Raw genomic sequence first — 24,605 nt, 5'->3', positions numbered from 1 at the left:
GCACCTTTAGTTTCCAGTTCTTTGATACCACAAAAAGACCTGATGCAAATACTCTAGAACATAGTTTCATTTTTGTTTTCAACTTAAACCTAATAGTGGTCAAAACGTATATACACCTTTATAACCCTTTGGGAAGAATTTCAGATTGTTCTTCAAAATGTTTAGGTCAGTTCACAGTCCATTTTCCAACACTTCCCACCCCCCAGCAATGTAATATTGTCCCTATTTTCCCACATCCCCTCCAACATGTCATTTTGCCCAGTTATAATTTTAGGCAATCTGATACGTATGAGATAACTCAAGAGTTGTTTTGATATTGTAACAGTTAAAAGAGTGGTTGGCATAAACTGTGACCGTGGAAATATGGTTTCAAGTCATTGTCTTGAGTTAAATCAAATATAAAGTGGTCACCAGGGAAAATTCCCAAATATGAAATAAATATACCCAAGTCAGCTGGGTTTTTATGGAGATTTTAATTAATACAAATAATTAATGAAAGAGAGTAAGAGGAAACAATGAGAAAAGGGCTAGACCAGCCTAGGCCAAAGCCCTGAGAGAGATCAATCAGTCTTCAATCCACTCAGCACAAGATTTGTCCCAAGCAAGATTTCTCAACTTACTACTTTTCTTATTTTGGCTATATCAGCTTTATTTGTACAAAAACTTTTCAATGTCTCTTGTTATTAAATATGTTTCTTGCAAACATTTTCAGGTTCTGATTTTTTTATCTATTCAGCTATTTCTCTCTTATGGGTAATTTCAGTCCATTCATATTCAATATTATAATTACTAGTGTGTTTCTTTCCATCCTATTTTTTCCTCAGTCTCTCTTTCTACTCTTCTCCTCCTCATAAGTCTATAAAGAACTCTAATTATAAGAGCATTTATAAAGCCATTAAAAACGGGAAGGGGGATGGACAAAAAGGAGAGCAATTGGGGAGGTGGGTGGTCAGAAGGGTATAAAAGCTTTCTTAACTGAAAGAAACAGAGCAAGGAAATAGGATGAGGGAGGGACTATTTAGAAGAATGTGCAGATGAGCAAAACAGTGGTCAGAAGTATATTAGACTTCTGAGGAAGGATACAATAAAAAGAGAAAGAGAAAGTGAGGAAAATTAGAATTGAAGGAAATATACCAGTAAACCAGTAATTCTTGACTGTAGAACTAGATCATTTGCATTCTGGAATATCATATTCCATCTTTTGTGGTCTTTTAATGTAGAAGCAGTCAGGTATTGTATAATCCTGACTGTGGCTTCACATTATGTGAATTGTTTCCTTCTGGCTGCTTTGCAGGATTTGTTCCTTGGTCTGGGAGTTTATGAATTTTGCTATAATAATCCTGCAATTTTTTTTTTAGGGTCTCTTTCAGGTGTTGATTGGTGGATTTTTTCAATTTCTATTTTTTCTTCTTATTCAATGATATCAGGGCAGGTTTCCCTGATGGTTTCTTTTAATACAGTGTCCAGGTTTTTGTTTTTTTTTTTCCTGATCATAGCTCTCATGTACTCTGCTGATTCTTAAATTGTCCCTCCTCTATTTTCTAGGTCAGTTGTTCTTCTGGTGTAATATTTCATATTTTCTTCTATTTTTTCTTCTTCTTTTGATTTTATTTCCTCATGCCTTATGAAATCATTGGCTTCTATTTGCTCAACTCTGATTTTTAGTTATTTACTTCCTTGAGCTTTTGTATTTCCTTTTCTATTTGACCCATTCTCATCTTATCTTTAAGAAGTTTTCTTCAGTGGGTTCTGGGTTTTTTGTTGTTGTTGTTTTTTTGGCTTCCATTTCCATTTATCCCAGTCTAGTTTCCAAGTTGTGATCTGTCTCTCAGGTGGCCATATCATGTCACCCCTGGAACCAAAACCAGGGATTTCACTCCTCTGGGACTACCCAAAGAAGCTGGGCCTCTGCCTTTTGCACCCATACTCACCAGTATTTTCTCACTCATCTCCTGTAGCCACAGCCTGGGGCTGCATCTGGTCAATATCAGGATACCACACACAGAGTCAGCAGAAAGTGTAAAAATGGAGATTTGAACCCGGGACTCCAATCCCCAGAAGTCCTTGGACACTTTCCAGGATGCTTTGTAATCTCACTGAAATTCTCACCAGGGCCGAGAGCAAATTTATTATTTAAAGAGTCTTCGCCTACAGCTGGCTCTCTTCCTGTTTCTGCCTAGAAGTCCCCCAATCATCATCAGGGGGGATTGTGACTTTTTAAATCTCCATCTTGCTTGGTCTAGCACCCAAAATTGTGCACACCCAAGCTGGCAAATCAGAAATAACTGACTGCCCACCTGGGCTGTCCTAAACCAATCTTGAACCACCATTAAGCACTGGTGAGGCACAGGAAGTGAGGTAGAGAACAGCCTCTGGAGTTCACTCACTTCCTGGGGACAGGACTAGGCGCCAGTTTGTTCTAGGAGCACGGAGAAGGCCCGCAGACAGCTTTCCTTCAGATCAGTCACGTGAGTCAAGGACTGATTCCCTTCTCTACCTTGGCCTTCCATGCCTGAACTCCCTCTGGCTCTGCCAGAAGGTTGAGTTAACCTTTTTCCTTTTCCCCTTCTTTCCTTCTCTCCCTCTCCTTCTTTCTTACTCCCACTGTAATTAAACCACAATAAAACTCCATATTGACTTGAGTGTTCATTTAGGAATTTCATAAGTAAATTCCTTGGGGACCTTAAATTAATATTATATCAATCTTTAAAAGTAATTTCACTATCACAAAGGCCCCCAAATCTTTTCTGATCTGTCTTCTAATATAACTCCAACACCATTAATGGGCTAGAAGCTTCCAAAGCTGAGGCTGCTGCCAACACAGTTGGCCCCAGAGTATCATGTTTGGTAACTAGGTAGGCCATTATCTGCACTTCAATCAGGCCAGACCTCCACCCTAGGATGCCAGATCTTTCCTAACATTCTTCCAAGTTGTCTTAGGCAAATTCCTAATTTTTAAAAGAGACTTTTTAAGGACACCAATATGCTGGTGTTAGAGCTGTGAATCAGTTCAACCATCCTGGAGAACAATTTGGAACTATATCCAAATATATTTAAATATATTTAAAGTATATAAAACAGCACATACTCAGCAATACTATTTGTTACTAGGTCTGTATGCTGAAAAGATCAAAGAAAACAGAAATGATCCATATGCATAAAAATACAGGAGCTCTTTTTGTTACTCAGGAGGGGGAGGGGATAAGCTTCCTTGACACATGGCAAAGAATTGGAAATTGGGGTCATCAGCTAGGGAATGGCTAAATAAATTGTGTTATGATGGAATACCACTATGCTATAAGAAATGCCAAGCAATATAGTTTCAGAAAAGTCTGGAAAACAAAATGATGCAAAGTGAAATGAAGAACAAAGAGAACATTGTATCCAGTAACAGCAATATAACAATAATAAACAATTGTGAAAGATTTAGCTACTCTGAGCAATACAATGATCTACGACAATTCCAAAGGATTCATGAGGAAAATTGCTATCCACCTCCAAAGAGAGTATTAATGAATTTTGGGTGCGTATTTAAGGTTTTTCCCCCATTCATTTATTTATTTTTGCAACATGACTAAAGTAGAAATATACTTTGCACGACTTTTTATATACATAATGGATATAGTATTTCTTGCTTTCTTAATAGAAGGGGAAGGGAATTGGGAACTGAAAATTAAAAATATTTAAAAATTAAATGGAATTTAAGACAAGAGTCCATCCCTCCTCCTGATCAAAACTGCTTCAGTATCCCCATGTATCTATAAAATAGAAAGGGAAGATATAGAAAGTTGCTTGTTTCCTATTAAGATAAAGGTATCTAGCACTAAGTACTTGAAAGGTTTTGCTATACTCTGTTAGCACAGTGACTAATTTTTTCAAACAACTGCTTTAATAAGAATGAAAAATCCTTTAAAATAAGACTTCAAAGTTGCTTTCAAATGTTTTATTTTTAGTTCTTTTATATGTTTTGATACAACAAAGATATAAAATAATATATTAATGAAATCTGGATTTAAATTTTGAGTCAAGACAATATTTACTTATTTACAATACTGTGCTTCAAGGTACGGCTGCCTCATGGACTCACACACCTTCAAGTAACACTAGTTTCTTTGTGGAGTAGGGAGACATTTGGGTATGACTCTCAAAAGGAAAACATGCTTATTTCAGTGTGAGTTGGCATTGGTTCCCCCAAAGCATTAAGTACCAGTTTCCATGTCTTATTTGTTACTTAACCAAAGTATTCCATGGTGCCAAAAGACTATTCAAATTAAAAATGAACTTCAAACAATAGGGTGATATTACTAAATGGATTAACTGATCACATAGCTAACTGTATTTCACTCTTCAGATAACTCAGCAGTTTAGACATTTCATATAGGCATAGAAAAAAACTACCTTGACTTTGGCATTGAACATGCTTTTTCACAATATCCCTCCCACCCTGAGGGATTCAAGTTGAATTATGCTGAACTGTGGAGTGCTTTGATTAGGGAGTTGCAAAGTCCTTCAGTTAGTTTGGGGAGGAAAGTATAATTAAAAAGTGGCTACTGGTGGCTAAAATTATGGTTTACAAATTTAGTCAAGGCTATCATTGGACTTTATATACTGTTTAAAAAAGAAAATCAAATTTTAGCCATTATAAATTGGTAATAGGTTGGGGAGGAAAGGGGGGAGGGCTATGAAAAATTCTTCCTCTAATACTAATTATAATTTTTTCAAATTTTTTCTCAAACACATTTGGGGAGAAAATCTAGTTTTGTTAATTACTTGTAAGTTTGGCCTTAGATGTTACAGGCATATTCACCCTCAAGCAGACACAATTTATTCAACCTAAAGTTTGTAGAAACCAAATCCTTAACCTGCTAAGCAAAGTTGGATACTAATTAGCATACTTCAGTTGGCTTTGAAAGCATCCAAATGAAAATGATACTGTTTTAAAAGCATTCTAACAGTACATTTTTATTCATCTTAAATAACTGAATATTCCTATTAGACTTAGCTATGACTAATATAATTAGTGATATTTGAAATCTACTAAAAAAAAGACCATAAAAATTAAGTTTACTAAATTAGCAAGTTTAAAACAACAATTTTGTTAGAGTACTCTGGCATTTTGTAATTATAATTTTTTAAAAGTTCATGTGAAATTAGTGATTTTTTTTGTTGAATACAAACAGCATATTAGTGTTATGGGTATTTTAGTAATATTAAACTAACTAAGCAGATACCCTGAAAACGGAATCCATTATACTATCTACATGCCATCTCTTATTCTCTTTTTGTATTTGTTGGCTTTCTAAGACTCCATGAAATATACAGGCAAAAGGAAAGGAATACTCATAATGTCATTCTTAAAATTCTGTAACTGAAACACCAACTTTCTAATCAGTGAATTATGTCTTTGAACAACTTGCATTTATTCAAGTCTCTATCTCCAAATCTAAGTTTACTGATTTCTTCCTTCAAAAAACCCAAATGACCATGATGAGATGTAAAAGATGAATACTCCAACCTTTTGCAATCTTGACAAAGTTGGTGTAGTTTTGCTTTATCAAGTTAGTCATGTGAGACTAGAGCAAGAGAAGAAAAGAGGCATCAGGAATTCAGTAATACAGTATGGCCCATTATTTGTTGACGTCCCTTTTCCAAGTCCTGCTACTGTCCCACTGTACACTTCAGTAGTAACTAAAATTCAAATGCTCTCTGATCTATAAAGTGGAACCCTCGGGCTCTAGGACCCCAACAACTACACACCAACAACAGAAAGGGAAACCACCTCCTTTTGTTTGCCAAATAAACCCTTGTCTTTCCTTCTATACATGACTCCACAGCACGTTAGAAATGAGGAAACAAACCCTGAATTCTTGGTGATGTGAATGCCTCAACAATTCACAGTGGTAGAACCATAATGTCATAAAACAATGATGCAGACCTAGTGCATGTAGCTTCCCTACCCAAACATATGAAGCCCAAAATGTAAACATAAATGTTATCATCACTATGGCTTGGTTTTTAGAAGGAAAAAAAGATTCAAAGGTAAAATCAGGAAATTTCTGGACAAAAAAATTATATAAATTTCACATTTAAAAAACTGAAAAGAATTTTGTCTCAAAGTCTTCCAGGAAAGAGCCTTCGAGATGATCACTTTAGTTTATGTAAACACTGTCTTATAATAGCTACAATAATAAATTACAAACCTCTACTTTTTGATTCAACAACAGATACGAGTAAATGCCAGGTTGAAAATTTATTTTAAAGTCCTGACAACTAATGAAGGCTTCAAGCAGCCTATGGGTTAGGTGCCCTCAATATTAATAGCTCTGAAAAGATAACTGAATTTTTCTTTTTGAGTCTTAAAAATTATATGAAGGAGACTAAAGAGGGAAAAAGTAATCACTAAGTAGGAATTTCTTTAATATATATGAATTATGTTCAATAATATATGTTGAATAATGTTACAATATATTTTGAAAAATTTCTCCAAAAGCAATTCTCTGACCTTCCCCAGCTAAGCTACACTGTATCTGAGTCCTGAAAGGGGATGTTCAATTCTGTTTTGCCAGTCTGAAAATAAATCATAACACTGGCCGGCCATCCCTTGACCTCAAGAGGGAGAGGCAGATCAGTTTCTTATGAACTATTCTGACTGACATAGAAACAATCACCCTTCAAGACACTGCAGTTTCCTTGAAATGTCAGCATTTTTGCCCTCTTTCCCTCCCCAATGAATATAACAATTGACAATTAAAGATGTTATAAGAATTAGAAGCATCAGGGACTGGAGAGCATAATAAAATTTAAATTAGCCATATTCTACACTTGGTGTTGTCTTCTAGAGATGAATATTCAGGAGTGAACTTAAATGGTCAAGTTAAAAGCAGATACAAATCAGGTCACCTAGTATGCTTAATGAACTAGGATAATAATACTTTCCGTTGTAATCCATCCTGGGTCCTCTGTAGCTAATGGGTGGGAGATTAATTAAAGTGCCAAAAGAAAAAGGCAAAGGAGCAGCAGATTGTTATTCAGTTGGTCTCACTCAGGTCCTCAAAGTAAATGCCTCAAAAGCAAGCACCTTCTCCAACTTCCTATGTATAAAAAGAAATGTAAGACTACACAATGAAGTTTTCAAGTGGCTAAGGGCACTCCCAGGATTTTCAGAGGATGGCTAAGAGCAGGACACGCTACATATGCTCACCAAAGATTTCAAAACTCCAGTTCTATAACTATTTTCTAGTCACAACCACAAAATAAAATCATTCCCAAAAAGTGATCAATGGTTTCTTATAAGTAAAATTTTCAGAATACTTAACTTTTAGTGTTGTAAACAAGCAGCTAATCTAATGTGCTGGCTGCTGAAATAAGACTTTATAAAAAAGAATGTATTTACAAGTTTGTGTTTAAAAAAAAAAACCCTCTTTGAGTTTCTAAATATATTTGCTCATTTTTCAATGAACTATAACCAGAAACTTCAAAAATCAAAAATAGAAGGGAAAAAATTCTGAAATTTACTATTGAGCTTTTTCCCCAGAAGTTAAAATGATCAACATGCTTATTTTCCTTATTTACAGGGCATAAAAATCTTGTTCAATATCTAGAAAACACTCCCATTTCTCTAGTTAAATAATTTGTCTTTAAAAAGTACAAGTTTCAAGGTGACATCACTAAAACTAAACCAGTTATTTTTCTAAGAATGTGGCCATCTCTTAGTATGAAATATCCCAATGGTGAAATTTCCAACATTTATAAGTCTTATATATCAGTCTTTTAAAGTGATTCCCTTGTTACATCTTCCTACCAACTGAAGGCCAAACTGAGCCCCCAAAATGGAAAGGAAATATTTTATATTATTTGCTCCTCTGGTTACAAATGCAGTGTGATCAGTGACTTTAATTTGTTGATGGCTTTATCATCAGTACTCTGTCCACCTCATATAATGCCCCTTGAGTTCTTTTCTCCTAATCTCAGGCATCTTGGTGTAACACAGTTATCTTCTCAGAGATGGTGGACTCAGAAGGTAGCTATTAGCCAAAAAAGAACCCTTATGCATTCTTCAGAATTACACTTTCTAAACTCTGTGTGTGTGTGTGTGTGTGTGTGTCTATTTATATATATATATGGGGGAAGGGAAAAGGATGGGTAAAGGAAGGAGGTGGGGAGAGAAGGAGGAAGAGAGAGAGAAAGATCTGCTTAAATGACAAGTATTGCTCATAGATTTTTTTCTTTGAAGATAACCAGTAGCAGCTTCAACAAAATATTATTTCTTGAATATAGTCATGCCAGTAATCAGCAGAAATCTTTTTCAACAAGAAATATACCTACTTCAAAATACTAACACAAAATCTGAACTCTTCCTTCCTGCCCCTCCCCCAAAAGGAAAAAGACAATTTATACTTTCTGTTCAAATGCCTACTTGAGCACTCTTGACTACTCAAGACTACTTGGCTTGCCTTTTTACAATCCTAACCTTGCTAAGCACAAGAAAGCTCCACTTTGTCAACTAACAAGCCAAGTAATTCAGAAACACAAGAGGGAAAAAAATAAGTTACTAGTTTTCCAACCATTTCTGTATATTTGATCATAAACCCTTTACAAAGACACATTCTTCAACCAATTAATCTTTTCATTACTGCAGGTTTTGCAAAAGGCCAACAATACTCATTAGGTACTGTGCCATTAACATTGCATTCAAAAAAAGAAAACATAGGAAACCAGATCCTTGCTCTCCTACTCTGCTGATATGCTCTAGTATTGGCCAAAGTATGGTAATACAAAAAGAGTCTTGTGGTGATATAAAAGGCAATAAACACATCAATAGAGTAATGTTCATGTGCAGCCAGAATGAAGAAGATTCCAAAGAGGTTGAGGACCCACGACAGAGTGTGCAAGAAGTTCCAGCTTCTTGGTGTATCTAGAAAGAAAGAATTTCAGTTTAAGACCACAAGCAAATCTTCAACACATATTTCACAAATCAGCTTATAAACACATTTTCTCCCCAGACAGGCCACTTAGCATATGATATTCACCCCCAACTTTCATCAAGGACTCACAGAATAAAGTCATGATGGCAAAAGATGGATACTTACATTCAGTAACAAAGAAGTTGAGCATAGTCAGGACAACTGTGTGGCCACTGAACATATAATCTCCACAAGTATGTACTCCAGTCAAGGTCATGCCAAAGCCACTCCATATGGCAAAGGCTCGGTGCAGTTTCTCCCAAACAGTGCCATAGAGCTAAAATGAAGAAAGTAGTGGATTAGCACTTTAAATGCTTGAAAAGATGAGGGTATCCCACAGGAAATTCTCAACAAAATTCAACTGCTGAATGACTCAAAATGATTCAGAGGATAAATGACACCTAAGTAAAAAATGACTTGATTCAGTCTGGTTCCAGTTGAACCTAAGACTTTACTTAGCTAACTGTGCTTAACTTATTAATTTGAAAATGTATTAAGTCAGTCAATAGTTCAAACCACTCACTATAGGTCAAACGTCTCTACTCAAGTTCACTAGGACTAAGATATTTTTCAAAGCCTGGCCACTGGCATAGTGAGAGCACTTTATATAACCTATTCATAAAGAAATCAATTTGTCAAGAGACAAATCCTATTTCATCCCAAGGAAGGGTTAGGGTTAGTCAGTATCTTTCTAAAGAAAAGGTTTCTGACATCTGAGTGGACTGTATCAGCAAGGCTACTAGCTACTGATCAGAGAAGCCTCTTTTATCAGCTTTACTGAATACCAATGACTACTGGCAGTGTTTTTTCTGCTCGGTACTGGCTGATTACCATTCTCGTCTGCTTTGAACTTCACCTTTATAGCCAATATCCAAGAACTCAAGGGGAATAAGACTAATTTAAGTTTTATCATATCCTCTAATCACTAGCACTCTCAATTTCTGTAACACTGTTCCAATTCACTAGCTTTCAATTCAACTCAGTGTTCATGGCTTCTATCTTATTTTGAAGCTAGGGAAGTAGCAGCATTTACTTTTGGGGAAAGGAGTGAAGTAGCCAGGAAAAGTTAGTGAGCTAAAGAGAAGCAGTAAGGGATGACAACTAAAAAGTAGTAATTAATCTCTTCTCTGGCCACCTTCTTGACATTTACCATGTCAGGAAGCCCTTTAAAGCACTGACCCTTGTGAAAGCGAATCCTTTACTCTATTGTCTATCCTCAGTTAACACTAACTTAAGTACCTCACTAGATTGTGAAGACAGTATTAATTCTCCTTTGTCTACCTTTTAAATCAAATCAACAAAAGATTGAACACCCTACTTAGAGCTAAGTGAGAAGCCAGCAAGATACTTGGGAGAGCTCTACCCTTTTTTTTTTAAAACTCAGTAAGAAACTTGTAAATTCTTTCAAGAGTTTACACCCTCAGAAACTGTTCAATCAGGAAACTGAGCCTTTTTGATGAGAAATTGACCTTCAGAAGGTGAGAAGTGGATCCCACGGACACCGCCCACTGGGCAGTGCTAGACAACTTGGAAACTGTGATTGGTCCCTGTAAAGAGGGGAGGAGACAAGAAGTTACCATAAAACCAAGCTCGAACTCCCTCAGAGCAGATGGCCTTTGAGAAGATAGTCTGAAGAGACTGTCTTTTAGAGATAGTCTTCTGACTGGAGAGAGCCTTCAAGGGAGCTTTGTTGGAGACTGAGGCTTGGATCATTGGCTTGGAGCTCAGCTTCAACTTAGACTCTGCTTCATGGACTACTTCGTTGGGTGAGTGAAAGGCTGACTCCTTTCCTAGTTTCCTAAGACACTAGCTTCCATCTTGGAGGAGGCCGTGTGGTTATTTACCACTAGCCTTCCTGGTTGAGATAGGATAGATAACTTCTCTATCCCCCTCACATTTCTCTTCTTTATTGTTTCCTCTTTATTTATAAATACTTGTAAATAAATTTCTGACTCAAGATATAATAAATATTGGCAACCACATCATTTCATAAAATTATTGTCCAACCATTAATTTTCACCTTTACACCCTCGACAACATCTCTGATACTAGGTACTCCGAAGAGATTTGACCTGCTCAGTTCTAGACCTCACATCTCATGCCTATGCTGCCCTGCCTGGTGAGAATGCCCCATTGCCCATTATTATCTCTCTAATCTAAGCCATGCATGCTTCCCATTCCATTCCACCATCTTCCCTCTTACTTTCTGATTATGAATCCATAATCAAATTGATACTGCCATTGTTAGAGTTAGGGGAATTTAAATCAACTACCCAATTGTTCTATTCACCATCCTTTGTAATTTCCCAATCCAAAACGTGCATCTCTGCCTACCACTCCCTGATGTGTTGACTCCCTTTCTTAGAATGAAGGGGCTGTCTTGATTTTATTTTTGCTTAAGGACAGACAGTACTTGACACACAGAAAGTACCTATTTAATAAATGGTTTTTCTGTCCATTCATTCCAGTTCCCCTTATCTCTTTCCACCTTAAACATCTCAGCCACCTTCCCCTAGAAAAGGCACCCAGAATCATCTACTCTGCATTACAAACTGCAGGAAGCACTAAAAAAGACAGGTGTAGGCACCTGCTTGAGGGTTTTCTTCCCTGTATTTGAAGCAGTCTCTGATGACTAACTCACTGCCTTGATTCTTCCATAGAAACATTCTGTTTTCTTCCTTCCCCCCAAGGGCAGTGATATTATTTCCAGCAACCTAACTTTATGGCTTAAACCTATGGTGAATCCTGCCTAATGATACAGAATGGCATCTCATCTGGAATTTATAGTCTTAAGGAAGCTATCTAGGGACACAGAAAGGTTAAATAATTTTCCTGTTACACAGCTGTGTTTCACAGGAAGGACTTGAACTCAGGTCTTCCTCATTCTGAGGCTAGCTCTTCTATTGACCTTTATTTACTGTACTAGACAACCAGTCAGCAATAATACACTTATAATAGAACTATAGATTTGCTATAATAAATTTGCTTTTCAAAGCATACCATCTTCTACTTTATTTCCTTTGTGAGTTTCTTACTATATATACTATACATGTATAACATGTATCATCTGTCATGGCATGAGCAATATGGAAATATGTTTTGTACAAAAGCACTGATATAACCTATATCACATTATTTATCATCTTGGGAAGGGGGTGGGAAGAGAGGAAGAGAGAAAATCTGAATCCTAAAATGTCAGAAAACAATTGTCAAATATTGCTTCTACAAGTAACTAAAAATAATGAATTAAAAAAAGATTGGATTCTTTTGTCTTTTTTAATTACCTATTTTTAAAATGAGTGACAAAAATCTAGGTCAAAAAGTAGGTTATAGCAAAACTCAGAGCAATTAACAGTATTAAGGGTAGATTAAAAAAAGAAACTTCCATATATAACAAAACTGGTTAATAAATCATGGCATGAGACACAAAGAAACTGGCTTCTGAGTTGAGGCACTATAAAATTTTTCTTTGGAACACACATTATAGTATTTTCACTACTACTACCTGTTTCCTTAAGAATCATTTTTTCAGGGGGCAGCTGGGTGGCTCAGTGGATTCAAAGTCAGGCCCAGAGATGGGAGGTCCTGGGTTCAAATCTGGCCTCAGACATTTCCTAACTCTGTGATCTTGGGCAAGTCACTTAACCTCCATTGCCTAGCCCTTACCACTCTTCTGCCTTTAAACCAGTATACAGTACTGATTCTAAGACGCAAGGTAAGGGTTAAAAAAAAAAATCAGTTCTTCAGTCAAATCTTTCCCAGAAGCAAGAAGTTCTCTTCTCTCTGTATATTAAATCAGCCTCTGAGATCTTAAACTTTTCTCCTTTTAACTTGGTAATTAAAGCCTCCTAAAACTTATAGAAAGTTGTGCCATCTCTTAACTCTGGGAATATATTTGATATATTTCTTAACTCTTATCTTTCTTGGTGCTTTAGTTACTCATCTCTTCTAATATTTAAATAAGAGCAGAAGAATCAGAATTTAAAATATTTTTAACACTCTGCATATACTCTAAAACATATCAAATATGCAATAATCCATTAAGCACAGTATCTGGAAAAGGAGACTATCTCTTTAGACTAAATTCAGCATAAGATACAACAACAAATAAATGTTTTTAGAAGGTCCCTCCTTTAAAAAAAATTTAAACATAAAGATTATTAACTATTTTCTGTACTTTTATTCCTCCCAATCCACAAGGAAAGACAAAGACCATGTTATAATATAGTAGAATAATCAAACGAAAACTGGTACATTCAGTTCACTAATGAAAAACCTAGACTACTGGGTTGGGCTGCCAGGTCTTAATAGGGGCATTGATGAAATGAGAATTCATCCAGAGGACAGTTACCAGGCCTGAAAAGGATCCAGAAACAGTAACAAAAAATAATTAGAAGGAACTAGGGTTGTTTAAACCAGGAAAAGAGAAGACTGAGAGAAGGGAGATAAAGAGAGCAATGATAACTGTCTTCAAACAGTTCAAAGGCGATCTTGCAGAAGGAAGATACACTCATTGTGTTTGCCTTTGGAGGACACAAGGAGACAGGTTTCCATCATCTCATGGACAATCAGAGCTAGAAAGGATCTTGGCAGTAATCTCATCCAATTCCCTTCTCACTGTACATGTGACTACTACAGAAGAGAAGTTCTATGGCTTTTTTAAAGTCACACTGCTAGTTGGTGGTAGAACTGTAACTTGTATCCAAGTCTCTGGGATCATAGTAAATGATCTAAAAGTATGACCAGAGGCCATACAGTACCAAGAATCCTTTCTATAACATTCCAAACAAGTGATCATTTTGAAGATCATCCCTAAGGGAGGACCCACTATCTCTTCTTTAAATTTAAATTTTTCCCAATTACATGTAAAAAGTTTCCAACATTTTTCAAAGAATATTGAGTCTAGAATTTTCTCCCTTTTTTCCTTTTCACTTCTACACCCCATTAAGATAGTAACAATCTCACATAGATTTTTACATGTGCAATTATGTAAAATATTTTCCCATATTAATCATTTTTGTGGAATAAAACTTGAACAAAAAAAATTGAGAAAGTGAATAAAGTCTGCTTGATGCACTAGTTCTTTAAGCAGCCCGTTCTACTTTTGCACTCTCTGAATAATTATAGTTAGGATTCATAACATGATTCACTCTAAAAAAGAACTTTATGGAACCATAAACTGGATAAAAATGGAATATGAAGTACTGAAATTGCTGTTACTATAAGTTTTTAAGCAAAAGCTAGGTGATCAATTGACAAGGGGTGTGGTAGAAAGGATACCTGCATTTGGGGAGTTTGAACCAGATAACCTTCCAACGAGATCAAATTATAGTTAGTATCTTGAGTAGATAATGCCCATGTAGCCATGGGCAAGTCACTTAATTTCCATGTGTTTCATTTTCCTCATGTATAAAACAAGGGGATTGGATTAGATGGTCTCTGAGGTCCCTGCACTTTTCAGCACACTGTATATCTCTATTTTGTGATCTGATCCTGGAAGCCTTCATCCCAAAGAGAGGCTCCAAGGAGCAATGAGTCTGCATTTTACATAATAAGTCAACCACAGTATTTCACAGGCTAGAAGAATAAGCAGATCTTTAAAACAAACTATGAACTACTTTTCAAAGCCACAACAAATGGTGAAATAATATTAAAAATTCTTATACTGATATCACTTGACAAACTAATTTCTTGACATCTGTTTGGTCTCTTCTACTTGGATGTTTGCACATTGTAAATATTGAAAAACACCATTTATTAATATATGATAAACGGTAGAGCTAGAAATGTTCCAAACACTGCAATCATGCCAACGCTACTACTAAAAGGCAGGGGTAGCAATGCAGCCAGTTACCTTTCCTGAACATTGGAGGTGCTGTCCTGGCACTGAGAGGGAAGTCACGAACATGGTAAAGCAGCGAAGTAAAAACACGGTGCCCATCAGGCTACAAAGCCTTCGAAGGAGTATTGACCTATAAAGAGAGCATCCAAAAGGGGAGAAAACATAAAAGGGAGTTAAAATGCACTAAAAAACAGTAAGAGAAATCATGAACTTTTTTTAAAATCCTTAAGAGCAGCCAGAGTGAGGCAATCAGGGTTAAGTAATCTGCCCTGGCTCACATAGCCAGGAACTTTCTGTGGCCACATTTGAACCCAGGTCCACCATCTGCCCCAAGAAATCCTGGACTCTTACATATGGAAGAGATGGACAGAAATAATCTGGTCCTAGAGGACAGGAAGATCCAGCCGTGGGACTCTAGGCAAGTCACTCAACTCTTTTGCCTCCATTTCCTTATCTATGGAATGAACTGGGAAAGGAAGCTGCAAACCACCCCGGTATCTTTGCTAAGAAAACTGGTCACGAAGAATCAGACCTGACCATGTCTGACTCCAATCAAGTACTGGTTTGTACAGGCAATTACAGCCCAGGGCCCAAGCAGAGGACCACGCCGGGCCACAATAATACCCGACACTGATACTTGGGTCTAATATGGCACCAGGTGACTCCCAACCTTCTGAGGTTTTTTGCAGAACTGCTGATTCTGATGGAGGTTTTGTAAAAGTCCATGAAGATTCTATGGATTTAGAATATCAAACTGGACAGGAACAATGGCACAGATATTCACACCATCCCCTACCCATCCCCTACTCTGGAACACCCAGAGAAATACACCAGACTTTCAAAATGGGGCAGAACTGTGTTCAGAGTAGATATGGCAAGAAGAGATAATTGCAGAATCAAAACATTTATAAATTGAAATTTTTACTATAGACCTAACAAATCGACCAAAAAAGGCATTTCTATAAATACAGAATAGAAAAAGAGAGCTGTACATGAAACTGAGACTTGATTATGTACTGCTTACTTTCCTAGAATCATAGTATTAGAACCAAAAAGAGTCCTAGAGATCACCTAGGCCAGTGATGGCTAACCCATGGCATGGATGCTAAAGATGACATGCAGAGTGCTCTCTGTGGACACCCCTCCCCCCAAGTTACTAGAAAGGCAGAGGGACTTGGATGGAGCTGCTCCCCTCCCCCTCTCCACCATGCCTGAGGATATTTTTCACATTCCCCAATTCCCCACCCCTCTGCCCAGCAGCCCAATGGGAGCACACAAGGGGGAAGGTAGGCAGTTCACAGGTGGGAGAGTTGGAGGGGAGCAGAGTACTTAGGTCACACCAGTCCCCTCTCTATACTCACTGAGGACATTCCTCATTTCACTTACCCCTATACACCTAGCAGTCCAATGGGAGCACTTCCTCCCTCCCCTGTGGGGGGTGGACACCAACACTCTGTAAGGGGGAGGGGAATGGCACTCAGTCTGGAGAGTAAGGTGGAGTGGGGCTTGGCACTCCATCTCTTAAAAAGGTTCACCATCACTGACCCAAGCAATCTATTTTACTGATAAGGAAATCATGATCCAGATGCTATAGTGATTTGCCCAAGATCACAAAGCTATCTACACCAAGTTCAGTCCCTTTCCCACTATATTACTTTTCAAAAGTCTTAAAAGAACAAAAATAATTGCTACCTTAGATCCAAAGCAATTCTGTGATTTACCTAAAGTGAGGGAAAGTTTTGAAGATTAATTTATCCAAATGTTCCAAGGTTATATGGACAGCAAAATATATTGGCATGTAAGCTATTTTTTGTCCTTTCAAACCCAAAGAAAATGGCACTCCTCTCAACTCCTTAAAGCAGAAAAGGAGATATTTCTTCTCTTTGTGAGAAAAAAAAAATCCAAAGAGAAATAACCAGACATTATTTACTAGCTTTTCATTTGCTGCAATAGTTGGCAGCCTCATAGTGGTACTTTGTTTACGTATATATGACTTAAAAATTCAAAGACCAAAGAAAAATATGTACTTTAATACGTCATCTCCATCAGTAAGAATGTTCTTTATAAATATAAATTAATGCCTTTGAGAGGGATTTATCTCTCCTCTAAAGAAAACAAAGTTTGTCCTAAGTATAAAAGAAACTAAGTCAAATTTACAAAAAATCAAGTCATTCCCCAATTGACAAATGAAGGGATATATAAATAGGCAATTTTCAGATGAAATCAAAACTATCAATAAGCACATGAAAAAGTGTTCTAAATCCCTCCTGATTAGAGAAATGCAAATTAAAACAACTCTGACATACCACCTTACACCTAGCAGACTGGCCAAGATGGCAGCAAAGGAAAGTAATAAATGTTGGAGGGGATGTGGCAAAAATTGGGACACTGCTGGTGGAGTTGGGCAATTTAGAACTATGCACAAAGGGTTTTAAAAGACTGCCTGCCCTTAGATCCAGCCATACCACTGCTGGGTTTGTACCCCAAAGAGATAAGGAAAAAGACATTGACCAAAAATATTTATGGCCGCAATCTTTGTGGTAGCAAAAAAATTGGAAAATGAGAGGATGTGCCTTGATTGGAAATAAATACCTTTGGGAGGGGGAAGGGAAAGAACATAAATCATGTAACCATAGAAAAATATTCTAAATTTTAAAAAGAAAAGAAAAAAGCGATTAAAAAAATAAAACAAAGTTTGCTGTCAAAAATAAGCAAGTGATCAGACAGGTGGTAACCACTGTTTGAACCAGAACTCTAAGGACAGAAACCTCCAAATATGAAGAGAGCATTTCATTTTAATCTAACCCTTATAATAGCTTCCACACAAATTTTATACTTCTCAATCATACCACACTGTGGGTAAATTTTTTTTAAGTTAAGCATAACACTTAACCCCAATTGCCTAACCCATAACATTCCTCTGACTTAAAACCAATATATGGTATTGATTCTAAGACGGAAGTTAAGGGTTAAAAAGAAATAAAATGAAGCATGGGAGGAAATAAAATGAAGCATGGGAGGAAATAAAACTTCAATAATATAAAACAGGTTCATTAACATAACAATAAGACTACACTGAAGACTCTGGATAGGTTTATACAGATCTAGATAGTTTCTGGACAGCTAGGTGGTACACATGTCCAGTTTGGAGTCAGGCAGATTCATCTTCCTGAATTAAAATCTTTCCTCAGATGCTTACTAGGTGTGTGACCCTGGGCAAGTCATTTAACTCTGCCTCAATTTCCTCATTTGTAAGAAAATGAACTAGAGAAGGCGCTGAGAAACCACTCTAGTAGTATTTTTGCAAAGAAAAACCCAAATGGGGTCACAAAGAAGCAGATATGACTGAAATGACTCAAGAACACAAAACATAGTCTCTAAAAATAAAAATGTTAAACTATTTGCAATCAAGAGTAAAGAAGTACCTGTGCTTATGAAGGAGAAGCACCAGTAGCCAGATGTAGCAGAGAATAACCCCACACACTTCTGTCATGGCAAAGGCCCATGGGATCCTAGGAACACTGAAAAAGAAGGAGAGGGTCAAAATGCATAGAGGAACATGATTATGAATTTTTTAAATGCTAGGGTGAATCTGAAAGCAATATTTTAAAATGGACTAATATATTTTCACTTTTAATATTGGGAAGAAGGCTTCTTTTTAGTACTCAAAGGAAAAAAATCAGGCTTCAAGAGTACCTATGTGACTAAGTGGATTAAGAGCCAGACCTCAGAATGGGAGGTCTTGGGTTCAAATGTGTCCCCAGAGACTTCCCAGCTGTGTAATCCTGGGCAAGTCACTTAATCCCATTGCCTAGCTCTTACCACTCTTCTGCTTTGGAATACACAGTATTGGTTCTAAGAAGGAAGGTATGGGTTAAAAAAACAACACAGGCTTAGAAAGTGTCTCAAATATTATAGTTCAGTCTTCAAAAAAAGCACACACACACACATACACACACACACACAAAGAGTGCTGGTAGTTATCTTAAGGAACTTTAAAAATTCTTGAAAATCTCTAAAACCAAGGGGATTTTATTATAATTTTTAAAAAAATAACATTTGTATAATGGCTGAATTTTTAAAAGTAAGTTTTCCTAGTAAAAAAAAAAAAGTCCCATAGTGATACACTGTTAACCATTTCTACTACTACTACCCCATCCACAACCTAGCTCTGCAGCCACCACCACCAATCCCCACACTGCCAAGGGCAGTGGCTGCCAGATAAGTGAACTGTCTGTGACTGAGCCATTACCATCTAATATAAAGAAATGTAACTGTACCTTAAAGCACTGTGAAATTGCACAGCTCTATGTGGGAGTTTGTTATGCATGTTAAAAAAAGCTCAAGAAGAAAAAAAAACTGAATATTTATTCTGTTATATTTTTAGTTCTTCAAAAAGTATTAGTAAGCAAAGCCAAAATTTATGTCATAAAGACAGGGGACTCACCTGAGCTCTCCCATCCAAACAATTTAAAAATAATGTCTTAAAAGAAACTCTGGAACAGAAGAATCGATAAAAGGTCTGAGTAAAATCATTTTCCACCCAAGAAAGCCTATCAGGTTTTCTAGGAAAGATGTGTCTGCCTAGGGTGAGGGTAGAGCAGTGATGGCACATGTGCCCAAAAGGGCATGCAGTGCCCTCTCTGTGGGCACCCTGATGTCTCACCTGCCAGAGACTCAGAGCAGAGCCATTCTCCTTCCCCTCTCCATGCTCCTAAGGACATTTCTCTCATCACCCACCCCTCTGCCTAGCAGCCAATGGGAGCGCTTCCTCCCTCCCATCTGGGGTAAGTAGTGGGAAAGGGGGGTCCAAGATGGAAGGAGTAGGGTCCAGCACTTGGTCTCTCAAAGGTTTGCCATCATTGGAGTAGAGTGTGGTCTGGTATAGGCCAGGCTCCAGCAAGAAGGGGGTGGTAGTATGTGCTACCGACCAACTGAATCACAGGGACAATACTTCCCAAGCTCTTGGCCCACAGACAGTAAGGGTAAGAAGATTACAGGGGACCCACTGCTGGATCTGGGTGCAGAACAATCCAAGCCTTGGGCCTGGGTCCTAGTCCTACCCTTGCAAGGAGAAGCACTTATATAATAGAGCTCCCAGTCACAGGGAATGGGAAACCTGGTCACAGCTCAGAAAAAGGCACTTGAAGTGGCTCACAGACCACCCAATGGGCAGGAGACAACGACTGCCCCTCTTCTTAGATCATACTACCTTAGAAGAGCGGAAAATGTAGACCTCCCCAGCCCCCTCAAAGAATTAACTTTGAAAATAGCACCAAAAACCTGAAGCTTGGGACAGTGATTGCTTCCCTCTGGGAACAGCCCAATTTTAAGTTGAAAATCAAAGAACAGGTTATACTGGGAAATGCAAATAAACCTGACCATGTAAAGCTACTATAGTGACAGGAAAGCTCAAAACATAACTTCAGAAGAGAACAATAAAGTTAAAATGATTACATGCAAAGAAAAATGTGAATTGGTCTCAGGCACAAAATGACTTATTGGAAGAGTTCAAAAAGTATTTTAAAAAATCAAATTAAGAGTGGAGGAGGAAAAACTGGGAAAAGAAATGAGAGTGATACAAGAGAATTATGAAAAAAGTCAACAGTCTATTAAGGAAGCTTTAAAAGGGGGAGGGGGGCAAATGAATGAAAATTCACTGCAGAAAATACCTTAAAAATAGAGTTTGGTCAAATGGAAAAGAAGTTTCTTCACTGAAGAAAATAATTACTTAAAAATTAGTACTGGGCAAATGGAAGTAATGATTCTATAAGGCAAAAAAAGCAATAAAACAAAATCAAAAGAATAAGAAAAAATAGAAGAAAATGTGAAATTATCATACCCAAATAACAAAGTAGTCAGAAAGAAATAATTCCAATATAATGGAGTCATATTCAGGATAGGTTAACACAGTTTTAGCAGCTCATACATTAAAGGAGTAGAGGATTTAGAATATGATATTCTGGAGGACAAAAGAGTGAGGATTACAACCAAGAATCACCTATGCAGAAAAATGAAGTATAGGTATTTCTTCAACACCACAACTTTCTCATTGGGATTTCAATATATCTCAGGTTGGCATAAAAAATTAAAAGGAATTTTGGGGAGTTTTGTGGAAGCACAGGCAACATGCAAAAGCCAACAGATGACAGATGACAGATGACAGCCAACAGATGTTTACAACAGAAAGTTTTAAAACTCAGAGATGCATAAAATATATGTACGGTACTATATTATATCAACCTATTTTATTTTTTAATACCATAAATATATACAATTTTTAAAAAGTTAAAACAAGTAAAAAGTTTGAAAAATGCCAAAGTCAAAATGTAGAATTCAAAAAGTTTAGTAACTCATAAATTCATATAAAGTATTACAAATACCCCATAAAAGAAAGAAAAATTCAGACTTCTTCTCTGGTACAAAGAGAGAGTCAAAAAATTTTATGTATATTTTCCATATTGCAGAGAGTCCCTAATACCTGTTATAGGGAAAGGATATTTGTATAATCTTGGAGGGGAGGGGGGAGAGAAAGAAGGGAATGAATATTTAAGGAAATTTTAAGTACTCCTAATGAAAAGACCAGAGTTGAACGGAAAAATTTGGCTTCCAAATACAAGATTCAAGAGAAGGGTAAAAAGCTAAATAGAAAAGAGAAATCAAAAAGAATTCAACAGTTAAACTGTTTACATTCCTACATATAACTCCTAAGAATGTAATCGTTATTAGGGCAATTATAAGGAAAATGTATAGACTGAGGGCATGGGACAATATTTTTAAAATTAAAATAAATCATGATGTGAGAAAGAGGTATGTCCTGGGAGAAGTAGGAAGGGAGAGGGAAAATGGGGTAAATTATTTCACATAAAAGAGGTACAAAAGAACTTTTATAGTGGAGGGAAATATTGGAGGGAAGACAAGCAATTTTTTTTTAAACCCTTACCTTCTGTCTCAGAATCAATACTAGATAGAAGAGTGGTAAGGGCTAGAAAATTGAGGTTAAGTGACTTGCCCAGGATCATACAACTAAGGAGTATCTGAGGCCAAATTTGAACTCAAGACCTTTTTCTTCAAGCCTTGCTCTCTCTCCACTGAGACACCTCCTAGCTGCCCTAAGAGTAAGCTTAAATCTTTACTCTCATTAAAATTGGCTGAATGAGGGAATATTGCACAAACTCATTTTGGGTACAGACATCTGTCTTAACTTACAAAAGTGGGGGAGGGGGCTAATAAAAGGGTGGGTGTGGTCAGAAGCAAAAGAGTTGTAGAGGGAGAGGGTGAAAGGTGATGGAGAAGAATAAAGAGGAAAACTTGGATGGAGGGAAAGACAGAGTAATCATGGGGTGAAAGTGAATGGGATTAAAAGAGAACCCTCCAGTATCTTGCTCACAAGAGACACAAGAGGAAAGAGAAGGGCCTGGAGTACAATCTATGATGCTTCTATTAAAGTCAAAGGGGAAGCAATCATAATCTCAAACAAAGCAAAAGCAAATCTAATTAAGAGAAAAGCAAAAAAATTACATCTCGCTGAATGGTACCATAGACAATGAATATCAACAAAAAATACATCTGCACCAAACTGGATAGGATGGAAATTCTTCAAGTAAAAGTTAATGAGTTACAGGAGGAAACAGAAAGGAAAACTAAGCCAGTGAGAGGCCTCAAACTTCACCTCTTAGAACTTGATAAATCTAACTAAAAAATAATCAAGAAAGAAATTACAGAAACAAATAAAATTTTTAAAAGTTAGACATGATAGACCTCTGGAGAAAACTGAATGGGAATAGAAAGGAATATATCTTTCCTTGGCAACATATGTCACCTACACAAAATTGTTAAAATCTCACAACCAAGTGCAGGGAAACAAATAGTATATGCATCCTTTTCAAATCATAATGCAATAAAAACTATATTCAATAAAGAGCTGTGGAAATACAGACTAAAAATTAATTGAGGGGCAGCTGGGTAGCTCAGTAAATTGAAAGCCAGGCCCAGAGATGGGAGGTCTTGGGTTCAAATTTGACCAGACACTTCCTAGCTATGTGTGACCCTGGGCAAAAAGTCACTTCACTCTTGTTGCCTACCTAGCCCTTACCACTCTTCTGCCTTGGAACAATACACAATATTTATTCTAAGACAGAAGGTGAAGGTTTTAAAAAAAATTAATTTGAGGTGGAGCACCTAGGTGGCCCAGTGGATTGAGAGAAAGGCCTGATGTCAAGAGGAATTTGGTTCAAATCTGGCCACAGGTATTCTCTAGCTGTGTGACCCTGGGCAAGTCACTTAGTTCTGATTGCCTCTTGTGTCTTAGAACTGATACTGAGACAGAAGGTAAAAGTTTTTAAAAAATTAATTTGAAACAAAATAATCTAATCTCAAAGAAGAGTGAGTCGAAAAATCATAGAAACAACAATTTCATTAAAAAGTGACAACAAATAAGAAAACATCAAATTTCTGGGGATGCAAAAAGTCAAAACAATACTTGGGGCAAAATTTGTCTCTGAACACTTACATGAATAAAGTATTGAGAGCAGATCAATGAACTGGACATACGACAAAAAAAAAAAACTAGAAAAAGATCAAATTTTAAATACCTCATTAAACACTAAATTGGAAGCTTTAAAAAATCAAAAAAGAGATTAATAACATTGAAATTAAGAAAACCAATGAACTAGTTGGGTTTTTTTTGGGGGGGGTGTAAAAAAAATCTTTGACAAATTTGATTAAGAAAAGAAAACCAAATTACCAGTATAAAAAATGATGGGGAGTGGGGAAGGGGTGTCTGGCAACTAAGAGACCCAGTGGATTGAAAGTCAGGCCCAGAGACAAGAGGTCCTGGGTTAAAATCTGACCTCAGATACTTCCTAGCTGTGTGACCCTGGGCAAGTCACTTAATCCCTACTGTTTAGTCCTTACTAATCTTCTGCTTTATAATCAATAAACAGTATTGATTCCAAAGGAGAAGGCCATGGCTTAAAAAAAAATGCAGCTCTTCTGCTTTGGAACTGATATTTAGTAATACTGATTCTAAAACAAGGTATGGGTTAAAAAAAGTTTTTTACAGCATGTTTCTCTGATTAAAAGCCTCATTTCTCAAATATATAGAGAAATGAATCACATTTATATGAATACAAGTCATTTCCCAATTAATAAATGGTCAAAGGATATAAACAGGCAGTTTTCAGATGAGAAATCAAAGCTATCTATAGTTAATGTTGGAGAGGCAACCAGCACTATACCTACCCTTGTACCTAGCAATCACTACTAGGTCTGGATCCCAAAGAGATTTTTTAAAAATAGAATAAAGTAAGGACCTATATGTACAAAAATATTTATAGAAGTTCCATTTGCGGTGGCAAAGAATTGGAAACAGAGAATGTCCATCAACTGGGGAATGGGTGAGAAAGTTATGGTATATGATGGTGATGGAATACTACTGTGCTGTAAGAAACAACGATTGGATGCTTTCAGGAAAACCTCGATGGAAAACTTATAGAAGTTGATTCAAAGTATAGTAAGCAATGCCAGCAATATTATAAGATGAGTTAGCTATTCTCAGAAATCCAAGACAAGTCCACAAGATTTGAGATGAAAAATGCCATCTATTTCCAGAGAAAGAACTGCTGGCAAATCTGAATATAGATCAAGGCATACCACTTTTTACTTTCTAAAATTGGAGGGGTTATTATTTTCTTTCAAAACATAAAAGTATGACTGCACATGTAAAAACCTATATTATAATGCCTGTCTTCTCAAAAAAGGGTAGTAGCAGAAGGAGGGGAGAGAATTTGGAATTCAAA

At 36.8% G+C, this 24,605-nt stretch overlaps 1 protein-coding gene across 2 annotated transcripts in view; it reads right to left on the bottom strand.

The window, feature by feature from the left end:
* Positions 1-3,928: 3,928 nt before the first annotated feature.
* The window catches only part of SAMD8 (sterile alpha motif domain containing 8), a 68,069-nt gene continuing 47,392 nt past the window's right edge, over positions 3,929-24,605 (bottom strand). For both annotated transcript variants that reach the window (XM_056799561.1, XM_003339960.4), the window contains exons 3-6: positions 18,231-18,326; positions 14,818-14,935; positions 9,090-9,240; positions 3,929-8,914 (exon numbers count right to left, since the gene is read on the bottom strand). In XM_056799561.1, coding sequence (XP_056655539.1) covers positions 8,610-8,914; positions 9,090-9,240; positions 14,818-14,935; positions 18,231-18,326 — 670 coding nt within the window. In that variant the 3' untranslated portion in view covers positions 3,929-8,609. The remainder of the gene's footprint in view (positions 8,915-9,089; positions 9,241-14,817; positions 14,936-18,230; positions 18,327-24,605) is intronic.

The sequence above is a fragment of the Monodelphis domestica genome, chromosome 1 (genome assembly GCF_027887165.1).
Source record: "Monodelphis domestica isolate mMonDom1 chromosome 1, mMonDom1.pri, whole genome shotgun sequence".
NCBI classification, from domain to species: domain Eukaryota; kingdom Metazoa; phylum Chordata; class Mammalia; order Didelphimorphia; family Didelphidae; genus Monodelphis; species Monodelphis domestica.
This window is presented reverse-complemented; position numbering and strand designations above follow the sequence as displayed.